The sequence below is a fragment of the Mercurialis annua genome, linkage group LG5 (genome assembly GCF_937616625.2).
Source record: "Mercurialis annua linkage group LG5, ddMerAnnu1.2, whole genome shotgun sequence".
NCBI lineage: Eukaryota > Viridiplantae > Streptophyta > Magnoliopsida > Malpighiales > Euphorbiaceae > Mercurialis > Mercurialis annua.
Genome location: NC_065574.1, coordinates 54,170,147 through 54,184,332, shown reverse-complemented (window position 1 = coordinate 54,184,332; position 14,186 = coordinate 54,170,147). Strand labels below are relative to the sequence as shown.

At 31.6% G+C, this 14,186-nt stretch overlaps 2 protein-coding genes across 2 annotated transcripts; one reads left to right on the top strand and one right to left on the bottom strand.

The window, feature by feature from the left end:
- The first annotated feature begins 993 nt into the window (after window positions 1-993).
- Window positions 994-5,415, top strand: LOC126681280 (transcription factor GTE12). The gene is made up of 11 exons (XM_050376794.2): window positions 994-1,200; window positions 1,896-2,794; window positions 3,006-3,069; window positions 3,141-3,278; window positions 3,364-3,428; window positions 3,510-3,570; window positions 3,650-3,733; window positions 3,850-3,971; window positions 4,070-4,136; window positions 4,675-4,796; window positions 4,908-5,415. Exons 2-11 carry the CDS (start codon window positions 2,051-2,053, stop codon window positions 5,157-5,159), a joined length of 1,719 nt encoding a protein of 572 aa, XP_050232751.1. The 5' UTR covers window positions 994-1,200; window positions 1,896-2,050; the 3' UTR covers window positions 5,160-5,415.
- Window positions 5,416-5,729: 314 nt separating this feature from the next.
- Window positions 5,730-8,700, bottom strand: LOC126683280 (eukaryotic translation initiation factor 4E-2). The gene is made up of 5 exons (XM_050379126.2): window positions 8,299-8,700; window positions 7,117-7,282; window positions 6,904-7,029; window positions 6,055-6,120; window positions 5,730-5,972 (listed from the first exon to the last, which is right to left on the bottom strand). The coding sequence occupies exons 1-5, from the start codon at window positions 8,574-8,576 to the stop codon at window positions 5,922-5,924; spliced, it is 687 nt and encodes a 228-aa protein (XP_050235083.1). The 5' UTR covers window positions 8,577-8,700; the 3' UTR covers window positions 5,730-5,921.
- Between the last annotated feature and the right edge of the window lie 5,486 nt (window positions 8,701-14,186).

Sequence of the window (14,186 nt, the reverse complement as noted above, 5' to 3'; positions counted from 1 at the left end):
TTTACATGTTTTTCCATTTTAATCACGTATTTTAAAAAATGTTAAATAAAATCGCTACCTTTCATTTTTTTTGCAGATCTATCACGAATGTGAAAATTCAGTGTATGTTTGTTGACTTGATAATCGAAATCAATAAAAAAAGAGTAAGATGAATGTATTTTGTGTATTAATAGGGCATTAGTCAAATTAAAACATTTATTTGGTAGGAAAAAGACATCGAATTTTACTTATCAATGATAGATTTGCAAAAAAATAAAAGGTGGTGATTTTATTTGACACTTTTTAAAGAACGTGATTAAAATGAAAAAACGTGTAAAGGTGGTGATTTTATATGGAATTAACCCGAATTAATTAATAGATTTTTTTTGGTGTTAATTGATTATTGTGTACAAATTTAGGGGTGAATAGATATTTAAGTAGCAATTTGATTCTTGTAGCATATCATTAGCCTTTTACATTATAGCATAAGTTAATTTATATATTTTTCCTATGTAAAGGGTATAGGCTATTTGGTTCTTTTTCCATTTTCACATCTTTGATGTCTTCTAAAACCAAGTCCTAAAAATTCAAAATGTCCAAATTCATTTGAAAAAAAAAGCACCAAAAATATGCTCATAAATTCATTAAAATCCAATGACCAAAACACCCAAATAAAATTGTTACATTTCATGATATTAGTATTTAATTATTTCTACATCTTCAAAAACATATGAAAAGTAAAAAAAATCTAAATAATGTGAAGGGATGATACAAAAATAAAACCTCTCTCTATTTCAAAACATTAAAAGCAACTCAAAATATTAGATCTTACAACAAGAAATTTATAAAATAAGAAAAATATTAGTATAAGAAAATAATAAATATATAAAAGTTTGTTTTATTTATTTAAACCTAATGAACTAAAAAAAATGTTAAATGGCAAAATTGTAAAATGAGTTATTCGAATCTCTAAAATGGATCTTTCCTAAATAAAAAAACCCGAAACGAACAAAGAAAGTCTTTTACTCGCGTGAATGCGAGGGAGAGAGAGCTAAAAAAAAAAACGAGAGATCCAAAAACCCTAATCGTCACTCTCTCATTATCTACTCGCCTCTTAAACCCTTATTTTCTCTGCGCAATCTCTCGATTTCCAGTGTTATTTCGCTGCTCAGTCAGCCTTTTTAATCCTCTCTTCTTGAAGCGCGACGGCCGTCGTTTTCGGTAAGTTTTGTTTCGAAACCCTAAAAAACCGTTATGTTCAGTTTGCAAGGGTACGATCTGCAGTTTTCATTAATTTAATCGTCAATTTGTGAATTTGATTAGTTCGCGAGAGAATTTTTAATTTTTGTTTAGTTTTTAGGGTTTTTAATTATTACCCATCGGTGTTTTGATTGTTAACGTTGATTAGTTCAGGAGAAAACTTCAATTTTGGTTAGTTTTTAGGGTTTTAATGAATACCCGTTTTTTTTTTTTACATTGAAGGGGGGGGGGGATTTTTGTGTTTACTTGAGTTTTCGCCTTTTTTAATTCGTTAGCTAGAATTTATACCACGTGAGCCTTTAGGGTTTGATTTTTCATGTATATGTGTTCGCGAAGGTCAGTTTATTATCTGGGTTTTTGGTTATTGAACAACGATTCAGTTTTTTTCTCATTATTTTTGGCAAGCAGATTGAACTTTGTTGAATTATTGTTGTTATAGCAAATGATTAAGGAAAAACCAAACAACTGTTCCTGATTTTTCTTATTTACTTGAATTCTAGATTAATTAATCAAAATTCAGGAGTTTCTGTTGTATTCAGTAGTTTACAAATTAAGTTGAATTTTTTGCTTTTTCCGTCTTCGATCTTATGTCTACTTGTTTTTTAACCCTTTATATTGGCTTTAATACGTTATCTTTTTTGTTTTGGGCAATGCAGTTATCGTTTGCTTGCAATCATTTGACAGGGCTGTCCGTGTAATTTGTTTCGGCTTATGCATGCTGATTTTGTTTGAGAGGGCACTGCCTCAGTGTCATTGTCCTTGAGGAGGTCAATTTTTATCTCATTGTTGGGGTTTCTTGCGGGTCTTCAGAATGACTGCTGCTGAGCCTGTGGGCCCTGTAGTAGCAAGGAAGTTGAAGATTAAGTTCTCCTCCAAAAACCTAAATGCCTCTTCTGGGATGAATGCATGTGAATCTGGGCATAATGTGGAAAAGGATTTTCACTCTCCGGTTTGTGGTACATGGAATCCCCCAGAGCGCAATGCTATTAAGCGTAGGTTATCAGCAAAGTTGGAGGATGGACGACCACAGAAGAAGCAGAAGATGGACCCTGGTGTGATGCACCGGTGTTCTTCCCTTTTGAGATCACTGATAAATCATCCATCTGGTTGGGTTTTTAAGACTCCTGTGGATCCAGTGAAACTGGAAATTCCTGATTATTTTGATATAATTACTAACCCCATGGACTTGGGTACCATCAAATTTAAGCTGGATCATAATCAGTATTTTGCAACTGATGAGTTCGCAGCTGATGTCAGATTGACTTTCTCAAATGCCATGCTCTATAATCCTCCGTCCAATAAGGTCCATACAGTTGCAGTGAAATTGAAAGAGGTTTTTGAGAAAAGGTGGAAGGCCCTAGAGGAAAAATGGCTGCATCCTGAAATAGAAAAAGCTGGTGATAGGGATCTTATTATTGCAAAGTCAAAAGATATTGGCCACACAAGACAGAATAGTCCTAAAACACCCCCTCTGCATAATGCCATGTTGCCAAAGAGGTCAAATCCATCTGAAGGCAAGGTGCTGAGGTGCTCTTCTTATGTTAGACCTGCAGAAGTAAGTTATTCTTTACAGATTTTTAAAGTTTTTCCAGTTGGGCTTCCATTAGATTGGTCGTAAAAATTAACTAACATTGTGTAATAATTTAGATGTTGAGGTTTGTGATCTGATGCATGTGTTTACTCTATCTGTATTTAGCGACTTAAAAATATTTGTTATTTTCTTTATTTTTTATTGAGAGTTTGCTTTTTGGGCATGCTGCCTCTAGGTCAAGCTTTCTAAACCAGCAGGAAACTGCAATCAAAAGCCAGTGCACCAACATTTGAACAAAGGTATGAATTGGAAGAGTCAAGTTTCTGCAATGTGGCTCTTTAATAGATCTAACTTAGAATTTGCCTTATAGGCACAAATGATGGTGGTAAACATACACGCAAATTTGTCCATGTGAAACCATCCTTGAATCCAGTTAGTAAATGTTGTACATGCGGGAAAAGTTCCTGTCAGTGCATACTTTCCAGTAATTCAGCTCACGCTTCTTCAGGTTGTTAATCTTTTCTCTTAATGTTATTATCTAGTCTGCAAGTTGATCATTTATTTGACCCGAATTTTCCCCTGCTCTCTTTTAGACATATCTTCTGAGAGGTCATCAGGGAGAGGTCATCAAGCTCATAGCACTGATACTTCAAAAGTGGTACTTAAAATGCCCACTGTCTATACTTTTTCTTCTTGTCAATGCCTTCTAGCGGCATAATGAAACTGTGTTCGAATATAGGAATTACAGGAAAAATGCATGTCAGTATCTCAGATGAGCAAGTCAGATCCTGATTCTGACGGTGAGAAAATCTTCTGTTGTATGCTTTTCTGATATTCTACATGTTTTGGATTTCCTGATTATTTTGGATCTTCATAAAGGAGCTGTAAGTGCTTTGGATGAGGAAAATGTATGTCCGAGTTCTGAGCTAATGACTCCTGCAACAGATGCAAATTCAGGAGAAGGTTAGTTTATTTATTTGTAATGCATGACTTGAGTTGATTATTAGCTAGTTTCCACAGTTTGTACTGGCACCACAGCATAATGATATCCTTTATATATCTTTCATTGTTTGTCTTAGGATGGGGACCTTCTATTTTTGATGTGCAACTATCTCCTACAAAAGCTCTTCGTGCTGCAATGCTAAAACGTCGATTTGCAGATACCATATTAAAAGCACAGCATAAGACACTCCTAGATCAGGTAGGCCCCCGTATTCTTTGCTTTTCTTTCTCTCTTTCTTCTGTTAGCTTCTCCTTCTAGTGCGTGATTGTTCTTTTGTACTGTTTTTTGGCTGTTAGGGTGATAAGGCTGATCCTGTGAAGCTGCAACAGGAGAAAGAACGACTGGAAAAGAGGCAGCTTGAAGGTGATTTACAATGCTTTTTGCTTGAGTATGCTATTTGATTTTGATGGTATATGCAGTGACTAAAAAACCTGATCGGACCTGCCGGTTGAATTGGGAAATGGCTAGCTGTTCTATCTAACTAACCCAACCAACCTGGAAGTCTAGTCCACAAGGTAGAACCAGACTGAACTGGACGAACGATTTGAATCGTTGGTTGAACCAGCAGTTGGGCCATGAACCATGGCATATTTTTTTATTTTTTATTTTACTCACTGGTTCAGCACGCCGGTTCAGTTTTCAAAACATCAGGCATACGGTGACCTGTTAGTGAATCAGTTAATGAGAGTGGAGTGATATATTATTTGATAATGTTAATGGATTTGTGGCCCTGATTTTGATTTTGTCGGGGCTTTTAGTTTGACATGGCTGATTTAATGTGATGGATCTAAAATTGGTGACTGCAAATTGAATGGTTTTAGTTCTTTATTTATTTTGTATGTCATGCTAGTTCTGTTTAGTGTTGGTTGCTAACTGTGGCACTGGAAATTCATATGTGCAGAGAAGGCTGTGATTGAAGCCCAGATCAGAGCTGCTGAAGCTGCCTCACGAAAGAAGGAGGAAATGGAGTTGAAAAAGCAACGGGAGAAGGAAAGAGAAGCTGCTCGACTCGCTTTGGAGAATGTATATTTACTTATTTCAATTGTTTTTGCAGCATTTACTCATACAGATTCGACCTCTCTAGCTTTCTTTTAACATATCTATTGGTACTTATGTGTTACCACTTTTATTTAGATGGAAGAAACTGCTAAGATCGAGCAAAACATTGTGATCGTAAAAGAACTTGAGAAGCTTAGCGGCTGTTCCCTATCATACAGTTACAGTTTCGGCAGGAAAGGGGCTGATACTGTGGAAGGCAAGATCGAAGGAGCTGATTCTTGGATTCCACTGGAGCGGTTGGGTTTGTTTATAAAGGATGATGTCGTCGATGATGAAGAGGAGTTATTATCAGTCGGGGATGAAGAGGAAGGTGAAATATTTTCATGAATGAAATAGTATCAAAAAAAAATTTCTTTTCGTTTTCTGACTCTGTTAATAGCTCTTTGCATTGGCAGTGAAAGGTAAAAGTGATTGTTTGTAAATCAATATAATTTTGTAGGATCGGTGATGATGTAATTACGAATATTTATAGGACAAATATTAGCAGGTGAGAATGTTGTCCTTTTTGGTATGCACTGTCTTAGATTTTAAATTGTTCTGCCCGTTATATGTCAATTGAATGTATGATATTTTCTTTATCAAATCTGTATGAGCTGGTATTAGGTTCATCTTTTAAGTGATTTAAATTAAATTTTTAATATAATTTTCATTTGGATCTTAAGAAATTTAGTCCAATTCTAAGCAAGTTCAATTTATAGATTAAGATTGGGTGATAAAAATTAGATCTGAATCGGACTGAATTGAGCAATACTATCACTTACTTGTAGTAGGGCTTAATATCAATTCTCGTCAGCTCGAATGATCTCCTGAATATTTTCTTATATTTTTGGACCCGTTATGTTCAATGTGAAGGTCTAATTGTTCTCATCTTGCATCAAATAAAAACGACCAGGAAACTAGTTCAAGTAGTCAGACCATTTAAACCTCAAAGCGTAAATAACATAACAAATTGCAAAATCAGTAACGTCTTATATTTCCTAGGAAATGGAAGCGAGATTTTCTAATTTTCTAATGAGGAATAAGGGCCCTAGTGCAGCATTATGAATTAGCTTCCCGACACACAAGTAGGTTGATGAAAGACTGTACAACTCATATTGTATAACGATTTGGGGCACTTCTGTCGAGTTTCTTTGCATCATCCTGGAAAGAAGAAGCAACACGAAGTTAGCGGCTTCCTGGTGTCAACTAAGTAAAATGATTGATAATATACACCAAAACTTACATGGAATATAAACCCGATAGAACCATTATAATCAAGGAGCTCCTTCCATTGTTTTCCGAGGCTCAGCTGCAAGAGATCTAAATAGATCAGAACATGTCTGACTTCACGGTATTCATAACAAACGTTTTCTTGCCATGGTTCAACATGTAACTAGTTGCCCAATTAATACTAACACAAATTAAATGCATCAATCTCATGCCAATTCTAGAAAATACACATTGATAGCCACTATTTCAAGTTTCTTTGTCTCAAGTTATAGGCACTTAATTATTACTTTAATGAGAAATTGTCATATGTACCCTCATTTATTATAGTGGAATGTATTAGAAAGAGAACAAAAGATACAAAAAGACAAGTTATTACTACATTAAACAAGAGTAGGTGAATGATATTTTATTATAACTTTATTCATTTTACCTAGAGATGTCCTAAACTGCCTATCAATTCGGGATGTAGGGAGTATAAGGATACTTTTAGATGTCATATTTATCAACTAAAATGCACAAGTGATGATGCATCTATTTTATTTCAATTAAACTTTAAAATGCATATGCTGACAAGCGACGAATTAGAATACCACAAATTTCATCTTAACATGGTTCAGTACTCGAGTAAACCACAAAATGTTGTAAAAGAATCCTAATAATTAAACAAAACTTCAAGCAACTTTTAAATCAATGATTTTGACGGTTATGAGGTCTCTAATAAATATAGTCGAAAAGAGATGTATGGAACTGCGCTTGTCCAAAAAAGAAATAAACTAAACAAGTACTGGTGCTGTATTTACATGACGAATAGATGTCCATAGATATAGATATTAATTAAAATGTTTCTCAAAAAGCAGAGTACCTGAGCAGCTTCATTTGATGCATTCTTGGTCCAAATGGCTATCTTTTCCTGCCTAGCTCTGACATTGACAACAGCTCCACAGATTTCATCACCATGATCAAACTGCTCTCCAATCATAGCTAGCAACTAACAGGAGTAAATGGAAATATAAGAAGCCCCAACAGGTAAAAGGTTGTGTAGATCAATAGCATGAAGTAGGATAAAGAATTGTACCGTATTCAGCCAAGCAGTGTCTGACTTCCCTTTGGAATAAGTCACAGTCCACTTCCCTCCATTAGCACAAACAGGGTCCTCCCATTTTGGCTCAATTTTATCTTTGAAGCAATGAAAATCAGCTCCCACAGCCAGCTTGCTAGGATGGTGTATATTGTTGTACATACTGAATATAACATAAGAAATTAGTCATTGTCAAAGACATCAACATCAGAGAAATTATAAAAGAACTTGCTGATAATTGTGACAGTCAGAAACATTATCTACATTGGATAAATTTCAATAGGATTTGCTTGGTTGAAATGTCATAATTTGAGTAGCCAAATGAGCTTATGAACATCAGAATGCCGTAGGATAAAGCTATATCATTACCCTAAACGAACAATTAGATTCTTGTTCCGCAGTACATGAATAGCAACATGATCAAATTCTTCGTCATAGAAACCTATAAGCGGCGATGAGTATATTTGTGTCTTCAAAGTGATATCATAAGTATGATCCAACTAACATAAGGATTATATTTAAGAAGAAAGAAATGACGCCAAATCCCTAATTATTTTAACATAACAAAGCTTCAGGCCTATCTCAAAAGCATTTCAGAAACCGGTGTTATTAAATCCTAATTAATCTCCAGAAGGTTTACAACAAACACATGGTAAAATGAACAGTAGATGCCAATATGAGTATTTCTCGTAAATGTCAATACTTAGCAACAGTTATTATTGAATACTCAAGAAAATCAAGAGCAATTACTTTTTTAATATTACAAAAACTGGCATTTCAAAACGAAAAATCCACTAAAACTAAAAGTGCAACCATGTACACATTAATCAGAAAAAGAAAAGTTGAAACTATCTAAATCTAAGGTACCGAAAATTACAGGTGAATTAGAAATTAAGTCCGGACCTAAAATAAATCCAGCTATAACCTTTCGAATTGCCTTTCAAACTACTTATTTTCTTCTAATCTAGCAGCTATAATCTTTTCAAACACAAGACAGTAGTTAAATAGAATTCAACTGATTTAATAATTATTGCAATTTAATTACATTATCTAAACACTACACTAGCAATCGTACGAACCAAACTAACCTAATTTTTTTAATCAACTACTCAATTAAAATAAACTACACTGAATCGCAACAAAATTTCTCAAAAATTAACAAAAATTAAAGAATCGGACCTCCAAAACTCTTCGACAGTACCGAAAGTAAAGATAGGACGCATAGAACTGCCCCAAGTAGCTTGTTTAGATTTAGCCGATGGATTATCGAACCAAAATGTCCATCTATGCTCCAGTGGATGCTGCTCCGTCGCTAATGATTTCTTCTCCGCCGCTGATGACTCCGCTTCTCCGCCGATTATCTCTCCTTCTTCCAACTCTTCGTCTATAAGTTCCTCTTTAGGGTTAGGGTTAGGGTTTGGTGTTTCTTCACTCGTAAGTGTATCTTCCGCTGCCATTTCCAATTTGTTATGGGATTTTCGATTTGATTTAGGGATTTTGATTTTGTTCTGTTATGTAGCAGAGAGGTTTAGTGATTTAAAAGGTTGGTTACGTTTGGATCCGGTTTACGACCCGACATTAGGAAAATTGTAAGTCCGGCTCTTTCTGTTTTTTGTTAATTTTGAAATATATCTAAAGTTTAAATACAAAATAAAATTATTCAAAACATATAATTATTTAACTATTATTAAATATATATATAAGAAATTATGCAAATATCACTCTATCTTAATATTTTTTAACTTAAATTATAGATTAAAAAAGTATATTCTTAATTTAGTGAAAAATTTCAGGATACCTTGTTTTGAAACTTAATTACAACAATATCCAATTTTTTTGATACATTTACATTTCATATCTTTTTTAATTTCAAAAATATATTTTTTATTTTTTAGACATGTGTTAAAATAAAAATAAAAATAAGGCATGTCTCGATCAGATGATGTTTTATGGTGCATTGTCGTGTTTTATGATGTTTTATGATATTTTTCTAATGGTTTTTAAAAGAATAAGGCATGTCGCGATTGAGTTAAAAAAAAGATAGCTTTATAATTAATCTATATCTATCTATCTATCTATCTATCTATCTATCTATAATCTATCTATCTATCTATAACTATCTTATATGTGGGAAGGGGGGGGGGGGACAGGCAGTGACGAAGCCAGCCCCAAAATTGAGATAGGGCACAAATTTAATTAAAAAAAATCACGCCACAAAAAATTACACTAAATAAATAAGTTTTCTCTCATTAGGTCGACAATATTATAAAAAATCAATTCGATTTTTTATTTTATTTTTTATTTTACATGCAATGAATTTGTCTTAATGGAAAGTAAAAAAACACATTAAATTCATTATATTGGAAAAAAATTAAAAATTAAGGGTATGTTTTTGAACAAAAATATGTTAAAAATTAGAATTTAAATTAAATAGGGCCTGTGCAATATGAAAAAAAATTGATATTTTAATCAGACTTTGATGTATATTTTTAAATTTTAATAGTATTTGAAGCTAATGTAAATTGTATATTTGATTTTATTATATAATATTTATCTACAAAGTACAATGATTTTTAAATGATAAATCTGAGAATTATATTAAATGGTATATTGCTTTATACTATTGTGCATAATTAGAAAGTATAATTAACCCATAAGCTCTCAATGTGAGGTAGGGCTCAGGCCCAACCTGGCCCTACCTTGCATCCGTCTCTGGGGACAGGCAAAATTACGATAGTAGGTTTCATTAAAGGTATAAATTATATTAAAAAAAATAATATAAATAGAAGTTTAGTTAAAATAAAATTACATGCTTTGTCTAAGATAAAGAGTCCTTGTGGAGAAGTTAACTGGTCGTCCAAAAGATAAGACCCCGATTAATAATATTCAATTGGATTAACTGTACAAATGATTAAACAATATAAGAAAAATCAAATGTTCCTAACCATTGATAAGTTTGATTACGGGCAAATTAAGATTCCAAAAAAAAATGTTACCTTTGAAAAAGTTACCGTTTATTTTCTATATTTTTGTCACTTGCTAACAATAATTAGAAGTCATAATACTCTATTTTAAACTAAATAAATATTACACCACTAATCATGTTAAATTAGTACTATTGATAGTACTAATGATTTTCAAGTTAATTATAATTAAAATTAATATAATATACATAAAAAATATATAATTCAATATTTTGACAAAATATATAATAAATATAACGGGTCATATAAATATCATTTACTTGCTGTAATTTTATTTAAATATAATGTATACTAATTAATTAAAAATTAAATTATGTTATTTTTTTATAATTATAAATTATGTTATTTAATATATTTAATATATAATATTTATGTATAGCATGTCATAGACTAGATGGCTAAGCATTGATATCATATATTATTATTAAATATATCGCTTTCATCCAAATATATATATATATACATGTTGCTACATAAAATTTAAAATTATTTATGACAAATAAAAATATTTTAAAAATAATAAAAATACTTGAATTCAAATAATAATCAATTTATAAACATTTAACTAAAACAAAATTATTTAAAAAAATTAAAATTATTATTAAAATAACTTACCAGTATCACACACATTTCCAAATACATAATTTATATTTAATCATTTATTTAATATTTAATATTTAATATAAATAGACTATATTAATATCACTCAACTACAATTTTAATTTAAATTGAAAATTGTATTAATTCATTATAAACTAGAATTCAATATATATAACGGGTCATGTAAATGTCGCTCACGTGCGTAGCACGTGGCGAAACGCTAGTACTATATATAAAAGCACGGATGGGGGGGGGACAGACAAATTTACTGAATAATCCTTTTCAGTTTACTACTAAATAAAGGTTTTATAGTCATTAACTAATTAGTTATTTAATTAACTACTATTCTAATTAAAGTCCTAATTAGATTAGGTAGCTAAATTATCTCCAATTTAGTTTTTAGTATGTAAACAATAACTAAATTGTATCCAAAATAGTAGAAATATTTATTTTTTAGTTTGATTGAACTACAAAATTAAAATACTGTATTTGGTCAATATATTATTATTTAAATTTTTATCTTATTATTTTTAAAGATACTATTAATAAAATTAAGTTAATTATTTAATTATGGTTATAATTATAAAATCAAAAGAAGAATAAATTCAATATGGAAAAAAAATTAATAATCAAATATATTATATTTACTTTCATAATTTTTTTTAACTAATTTAATATTAATTATAAATAAAAAATGAGAAAATAACAAGAAAAACCAATAAATGAAAGTTTTTTTCACGCGGTACCATTTTTCTTAAATAGTTTACTTCTGTGCCATTTTTTCCTAATAATTTTCACCAATACCACCTTTTCCTTCCTGAGCTTATCCATTTCTTTCACTATCTCCTTTGACATTATTAATAATAAAATAGGAAAATTCTAATTCTACCCTCGCCCACTTCTTCTTCTCTATTTATTCTCATTTCCGGCCACCACATATCCATCTCCATCGGCGTGACCTCTGCCTCGTCTAGCCATCGCCTCTGTCATCATCTCGCCTCACCACCGCTAACAGCTCAAAAGTAGCGAAGGAGCTTTTTACTGATGGAGTTGAGGCGGAGTATAGTGATTATGAAATTTCAATTCAAAACTTTACTACTATTGTTGTTCAAATGATGGCCGTTGTTTCCGACAAAGGGATGAACCAGTTGCTGTCGTTGAAGAAGTGGTTGTCGGCGAAGACCAAGATCTGGAAGTTTAGCTAAGTTAGTAATGTAATTTAATGAAATTCTAATGGAAACCCATTAAGGAAATCTGATTATTAATACTAGAACTTTTGGATTTATTTGATTGATGTCACTTTACTTTTGAAGCTTGCATGTGGATTTTTTTGATTTAAGTGTCATGTCTTTTGCTTGTAATTGTTCTTTGTTTTTAAGTTTGGTTTAGATTACTTTTTTAATTGTAAATCTGGTTCTTTTTGCTTGTATAATTTGTTCAACTTAGAAAGATTGTAATCTGTATAATCTATTCAACTTGGAATGTCTCTTAATTTGTTTTTTAAGTTTTTCTTAATAGAGATAACCTACTCGTCGTTGAAGATTGATTTTTATCCTGATTTTGTTTCTGGGTATTTGTTGTTTCAGTCTATTTTTTATCACTCAACTTAGTTTTTTTTTTATTAGAATTCATCAAACTTCATTAATCAAATATGAAACAGTTACATTTGTAAGAAATTCGGGAAAATTCGAAAATTAAACCCGATGACCTGACATGGAACAGACAACATGCTGTCTGATTCGCAGATCTACTTACGAAAATAAAAAATAAATTATCTAACTGTTTCGCCAATAAAGTGCCGTCTTCGCTCAATATTCACCATCACCTGCAAACTGATTTATGAAATCAGAAACTACAGCTGTGACATCGCATACAACCAACACATGAACACCCTTCGTAAAAAAGGGACAACAACCTTTCACATAGAAAGGATAACAACCTTTCACATAGAAAGGACAACAAACCCTTCATATAGAAAGGACAAAATAGAATTCTCAAAATAAAATACAATACTAAAACAATAAAAACTACTATAGCCCATGAACGATTTCATCTTTATTGTTGAAAGATTTCCAATCCATATATCTTCGCTTCTTGATTTATGAAAATTTGAATTGGATTTGCGCTTCGTCGATAAATGTTAATCCCTCAAGAAAAAAATGAAAAAAATTTGGCTATTTATTATACTATATGAAATTAAAATAACATAAAACAAAAGATGGCTACCATCAACGGCATTACCTAAACCATTGACGGCAGCCGAAAAAGAATCGAATAAAGAGCTATAGACGGCTAGGATTTTTTCAGAAAAAAGAGAAGAAAAGAGAAGACGGCTAGCCACTCAACTTAGTTGGTCAATATTATAATTGAATGATGGTATACATATTAAATTTATAAAATCTTAGTATGATTTATACAAATGCAAAAGCAAGAACTAAAATGGGAATATGTTTGCTTTGGATTTTAATTGTGATCCAGATCTTGTAAAAGAATATAATAGATATATCTCGGATACATATTTGATATATTTATGATACATATTTGATACATCTTCAACACGCCATTCCCATTTATATTTATCTGATATATATTTGATACATATTTAATTGTTCGAACTCTTTTTTTTGTTTTTTATATATTTTTAGTTTTATATATGTTAGATATTTTTTTTAATATACGTTACAGATGATAAATATATTTTTTAATGTACTTTATAGATTCATCGTTGATACAAAATTTATACATGATATATACATGTTTTTTACTATATAATTTATACATGATAGATACATTTTTTTTAAGTTGTATATAATGTGTATCAAATATGTATTTTTGCTATTTAAAAATATAAATTTTTAAATGTACATAAATACATTAATGATACATAATTTATACATAATATATACATTGTTAAATGTACTTGATGGATACCGAATTCTATTCTACTTATAATGGAGCCGAGTCGCAGGAGATCTATTCTCAGACGACACCTGACTCCCGCCCAAAGGGCCGAATCCACCGGATCCTCCTTGACCGAAATACATCATTCGACATCATAAAGACCGAATCCCTGAGGACTCGGACAAAGCACGTCGACCCCGGGATTCAGATAAGATCTCCAAGATCTACGCAATATTCGGAGTATCTGTCCTATTTGGATACAAACTCCAACTTAGGAAGATAGCCTCCAATTTAGGAAGACGAGACTATTTAGGAATATCTTCTTAAATAGGACTCCTGTCTGAATAAGGAAGGACACTCCTAATCAAGGTCAAACCCTACTAAATAGGAATCACTTTCCTACTACAACACTACTAGGTATGCAATCATCTACTATAAAAGGAGCTTGAGGTATGCCTAAACACACAACTTATAAAAAATACAATTATTCTCTCTTAAGCCTAAACTGACTTAAGCATCGGAGAGCTAATCGGACAAACCGTCCGATTAGCCATCTACACTGTTTTGCAGGATTAATGCCGT

What these genes read in the sequence shown, in the direction of transcription:
- LOC126683280 (XM_050379126.2), bottom strand. Translation starts at nt 8,576, where the DNA reads ATGGCAGCGGAAGATACACTTACGAGTGAAGAAACACCAAACCCTAAC. An exon ending in ACTGTCGAAGAGTTTTGGAG is followed by an intron (nt 7,283 to 8,298) that starts GTCCGATTCTTT and finishes TGTTATATTCAG; the next exon opens with TATGTACAACAATATACACC. An exon ending in CTATCGGGTTTATATTCCAT is followed by an intron (nt 5,973 to 6,054) that starts GTAAGTTTTGGT and finishes TCTTCTTTCCAG; the next exon opens with GATGATGCAAAGAAACTCGA.
- LOC126681280 (XM_050376794.2), top strand. Translation starts at nt 2,051, where the DNA reads ATGACTGCTGCTGAGCCTGTGGGCCCTGTAGTAGCAAGGAAGTTGAAG. An exon ending in ATAAGACACTCCTAGATCAG is followed by an intron (nt 3,972 to 4,069) that starts GTAGGCCCCCGT and finishes TTTGGCTGTTAG; the next exon opens with GGTGATAAGGCTGATCCTGT. An exon ending in GGAAAAGAGGCAGCTTGAAG is followed by an intron (nt 4,137 to 4,674) that starts GTGATTTACAAT and finishes TCATATGTGCAG; the next exon opens with AGAAGGCTGTGATTGAAGCC.